The following is a 5,347-nucleotide window of genomic DNA, read 5'->3' on the forward strand; positions in this document are numbered from 1 at the left end:
GTGTGTGTGTGTGTGTGTGTGTGTGTGTGTGTGTGTGTGTTTCCTTACCTGTACATGCAGGCAGATACACACACACACACAGAGTTCTGTTCATGGAGCTAATTTGTTGATCTCAGATGGAAGCTCGGGCCGTCTCCAGCAGAGCGTGACGTTCTCTTAGTGCAAGGAATGGCCACGCATGACAATTATCAGCACACACACACACTCACACACTCAAACACACTCTCCCATGCAGACCGTTTCTTTCTATGTATTTTCAATTCCTTGCTTTTGGCTTTTCCTTCCCATCCATATTTGCTTTACATTCTTTATTTTATTATTTTAATCCATTTTTTTCTTTCTTTTTTTTTGGGGGGGGGGGCCTGCTGTAATATTTGAAAGCAGCCAAGCAGTCAGTAAAAGAAGGATGAAAAGCTGCAGAGAGTATCATAGAGCAGTGGAGAGGAGCAGCAGTGATTTTAATGATACATATGAAGATAAGAGTAGAGACGACTGGCCCATGTGACGCTCATATGACACTTTTACAGTTCACCTCGCAAACCTGTGTGTCTGCGCCCATTCATGCGTACAAATACGCAGTTGCCAATGCCCAAGTAGGAGCATACATATTTGCTCCTTTGTTCTTTTTATGGGGAGGACAACAGGCAAATCAGAGTTTATAACAAGACCCTTTCAGCAGAGAGACAGAAATAGGTTCACCACAACATACATGAGCACAAACACATCGTTCCCTTCCTCTCTCTATAGTTGAGATGAATCGTGAGCATATGTTCAGATGAAGATTAAACTCGCGTGATAAACGCGCTTGTTGCCTCTATAAATGGAATAGTAAGTGCTTGTGTGTGTGTGTGTGTGTGTGTGTGTGTGTATGTGCTCGTTAGCTCTTTAATGATATATTAAATGGGGAAGAGGCTGGGCTTCCTCTCTTGTGGCGTCTGATGAGATCGAGAAGCTAATCATAATGAAAGAGACGGTTAATATCAGCGCTGCAAATGAACTCCACCTGCTAGAGCTCCCAGGACATAAACACCCTCCCCTCTCGTTTGAATCTTCAGCACCATCTCTCTTACTGTTTTTTTTTTTTTCTTAATTTTATTTTTTTTTATCTGCACCAGCATTACACAGCAACACCGTTCATGTCTGATTATCCATGTCAATCTTGTTAAAGCGTGACATGTCCTCTTCTCCACGCAAATTACCGCAGGCGAGGAACAACACCACTGCGTCAGCTAATAACCGCAGCTGAGTGTGAGTGTGTGTGAACAGTTTGTCGTGTGTGTCTCTGTGATGGGAGCAAGAGGGGAACTTCATTGATTTATCGTTAACAGAGGACAACAGCTCCCCGTCAGCGTCTATGGCCGCTATAACAAACGATCTGCGCGCTCGGACGCGCTTTATTGTAGCTCAGCCAGTAACCTTTTCAGCTGCTGACCCAGAACACAGGGAGGGGCTACTTGCTTGTGTGTGTGTGTGTGTGTGTGTGTGTGTGTGTGGGGGGGGGGGAGGCTTGTGCGATGTCAAACATATGTCCCCATGAGTCCTTAGACAAGAAGGTGTCAGCATGGAAGAGGGAGGAAGGGTAGAGGGGAAGCAGGATGGCAAGGGATGCTTACAGACATAAACCAAGGCAGCTATCATGAGCTAGACTACCATTAAAAAAGAAGAAGAAGAAAAAACCCAGCGCGTGCAGAACCACTCATGCCACACTTCCAAAACTGTTTGTTAAAAAATTAGGGAGTCTGAGCGGACACATAAGAGATGAAGGGGAGAGGAAAGGGGGAGGGAGAGACATGGAGAGAGTGTAAATGCAATTCCTTTTCTTAATTAGTTAGTAGACAGCTAATAAAACTGCAGCAGTAATGGCAGAATGAGAGCCAGGTGGAGAGAGGGAAGGAGGGAGGGTGCTGGCCTTAAAGACCTATGATAGTTTAATAGTCATATTGAGAGCAGAATAGAGTTACAGGCCTGTAAGTAACAGTAAACTGAGGCAGCCAGGACTTGATGTGGTCAGCTTTATACTGGCCTTAAAACCATTAATATGGCATGTTGAACGGTCGACACAGACGCCGTCGTTACACCCTCCCTGCTCGGTTTCACTCATTGCTTCTGTCTGTCTACCCTCAGTCTCTTTCTTTGTCTCATGTGCCTTTGGTTACTTCTTATCATAGTCCGGAGGTTTGTCCTCTTGCATATGAAAGTAGGTTGCTGCAAAATGGGGCAGCAGAGCTAAGAATGTGCCTCTGTGTGTGACAGCGAGGTTTATGGCTCCCCTGTGCTGCTTAACCACTTCTCCTCCTCCACTTTCTTGAAAGACGGATGAAGGATAGATGTAGTGGTAAACATCAATACTGCATTAGCCGGCATTACAAAGCCTTCAGCCATTAACACTGAGGAATGGTCACAGTGAGGCATAAGGTTCATTGGGGGTCACTACAATCACCAGGCACCCCCACACCCACCTTTTGCCACATTTCTTATGTCCCACTGGTCCTCTTCAACCGAACTCTGTCCCATTTCCTCCCTATATTTTGCATAACTCCTCTTTCCTTGTTTGTGCCTACCATTTTTTAAAGTTTTCCTCTCCATGTCATTCTAAGATGCTAAAAGTTTGAAAGTAAAGTAATTTTCTGACTTTTTTTGTCTGAAACATGTTGTAATAGTAGTATGATATTTTAGGTTTCTTTAAAACCACCATATTTGGTGTTATTTGGGCTATTAAATCAAATCAAATCACTTTTATTGTCACATCACATGTGCAGGTACATTGGTACAGCACATGCGAGTGAAATTCTTGTGTGCGAGCTTCACAAGCAACAGAGTTGTGCAAAATACAATAACATAAACAGGCAAAATATACGAATGGCTAAATCTGATACTAATAAATATATTTACAATATATAATAGTATATGCAAATAAAAATTAAAATTATTATTAACAGCTAGAATTGTTAAAACTGTAATTTAGTTGCAATGTAATTTAGTGTTGTACACCTTCAGACAAATAAAACTATTTCATATGTGTCAAAGACAAATAGTCCAAAGAACTTATTTAACTCTATTTTCTTCTTTTTGCAGACTGGGTTTGGATCCCAAGCTGTTGGCAAAAATCCTAAATATGTCCTCAGGTCGCTGCTGGTCCAGCGACACGTACAACCCTGTCCCTGGAGTAATGGAGGGAGTTCCCTCTGCCAACAACTACCAGGGCGGCTTTGGAACCACACTAATGGCAAAGGTACTAAGCTTGTGTTCTGGTTGTATTATTTGTGATTCTTAATGTCTGATGTGTTTAATAATCAGTTCATCTTATCAATACATAAACTGATAATGAAAGTGTTCTGAAATCCAAGAATCTGTATAGAGAATTCTTGGGTTGTTGGGTACAGTGGGGATGAAGAACCCCCCTTTTAACAGGAAGAGAATTGTCAAGAATATTTTTTTTAAATCCAGTATGTGCTCATCATCTAATGAGGCAGACATTTCTTCATATCCTACACACTAAAATAAAGATGTTTCTGAAAACCGGTTTTCTTGAGCTGTTCATAGGATCTGTTTGCACCTGTCACTTTTTCTGACTGCTTGTCCCTCTCTTCTCATGCCTGTGCTTAAAGGATCTTGGTTTGGCGCAAAACACTGCCACCAACACCAAGACACCCGTCCCTCTGGGTTCCCTCGCTCACCAGATCTACCGAGTCATGTGCTCTCGCGGCTACGCTAATAAGGATTTCTCATCCGTGTTCCAGTTTCTGCGTGAGGAGGACGGACAATGAATGCAAGGGGAGCACACTGACTCTGCTGTTACAATACACAAATACACATAAACACACACCAGAGCTGCACACACCCCTGTGCCCCTTATCCCAGTATGCTCAGGAGATGCTAAGGCCTTGCAGTCGAGCACAGACCTGCTACCCAGTTTTCATACCATTTCAACCCATGTCCCCTCATTACATTAGCTAAATCATATTTTCACTTTATCCTCCTCTGTCTATATGGAGGAAATCATAAAACTGACTCTGATCAGGCTTACATGTAACAGTGAAAAGTATATGTGGTTTTCAGGGTAATAAGTAATAACTGAATTAATGTAAAAGCATGATTATGTTCTTTTTGGTTTTGTTTTATGGGGATTTGTGCTGTTTGACTGTTACCCTATTACCCAAGTTACCTCAGCCTGTTTATATTAAACTATAAAGGTAAAAAAATGGTATAGATTCACATAATAATTGAAATTTAATTGAAGAGCATGAAGAGGTTACTTCATACTTACAATACCCACATACCAGCACTACATTTAAGGTTACAAAAATAAGCCACACTTTTTTGTTCAAAGTTTACGGAGTTTGTTACTTTTTTGTTTTTTTGACATTTTATTTCTCCTTTCATTATTCAGTACTGCATTTAATTCATTTTGTTTTTTACCTCATGAGTTCACTAAAGTTGCAGTAAATCTTCTGTGGTACACCATTCAAGTATTTCCTCACTTTATCGACCAGTTTTGCTCTACTATACTGTGAGATAAATATCTGGTTATTTTTGCACCATGTGCATCGCAGTGCGATGTGCTGGGCTGTTTTGATACAGTCACAGAATCTCTTTAATGTTACTGCTTTTCTCTATCTGCTTATTGAGCCAATGAAGTATTATTTTTGTGACCAGTGCTGTTAAAACGTTTTCTAATCACTGCAAAATGTTCTGTGAAGCACCTTCTTCAGTCCATATTTCTCCTCTCTGTCCCTCTATGCGTGTATGACAATCTGTGTAAAGTCAGAGAGGAATGATTCATCCTGCTCTGTGCATAATTCATATTGTTGTGTAGCACTGAAGAGGAATCTGAATGGACTGCCATTTTTTTGTAGTAAAATTCATTATAAGTCTACAGTTTGTCTTTGCACTGTGAAACAGATCCAGTCACACTGTAGCCTAAAATAAAAGCTGTTCCATGTATTCAGTGTTTGTATTTTCTTGTAACATCATTTTTATTTTTGTTTTATTGAATATCTACAACCTATCAAACTAGATCAAAGCTCAAATGGCTAGCTTCATTTTGAGATGACTGACATGCACAAACTATGAAAATAGGCATTCCTGTTATTATTTTATTGAATATAGCATTTTTACACTAAGAAAGAAGCTCAGATGTAATATTACCTGATAACCAGAGATACTCTTAAAATTCTTGACTGTCCCACTAACTCTAGTCCATTTACCATGTTAGTTCTTATATTGGGTTTTCTGCTCTACTAAAGCACTCAAAGCTGAAGACCAGCTTGAAACTCAATATCTGCTCCAGTCTGAGCCAGGGCTAACTCTTGACTCTAATTCTCAGGCCCCATCTTCTTACTACAAG

The 5,347-nt window shown here is 40.7% G+C and overlaps 1 protein-coding gene across 1 annotated transcript in view; it reads left to right on the top strand.

The window, feature by feature from the left end:
- The window catches only part of hibadha (3-hydroxyisobutyrate dehydrogenase a), a 28,688-nt gene extending 23,744 nt beyond the window's left edge, over positions 1–4,944 (top strand). Inside the window, exons 7-8 of the mRNA XM_005928648.3 lie at positions 3,076–3,232; positions 3,609–4,944. Of these exons, the coding sequence (XP_005928710.1) occupies positions 3,076–3,232; positions 3,609–3,767 (316 nt within the window). The 3' untranslated portion in view covers positions 3,768–4,944. The remainder of the gene's footprint in view (positions 1–3,075; positions 3,233–3,608) is intronic.
- Positions 4,945–5,347: the final 403 nt, after the last annotated feature.

This window comes from Haplochromis burtoni, unplaced genomic scaffold (genome assembly GCF_018398535.1).
Source record: "Haplochromis burtoni strain Fernald_Lab_line unplaced genomic scaffold, NCSU_Asbu1 Contig_116, whole genome shotgun sequence".
Lineage (NCBI taxonomy): Eukaryota > Metazoa > Chordata > Actinopteri > Cichliformes > Cichlidae > Haplochromis > Haplochromis burtoni.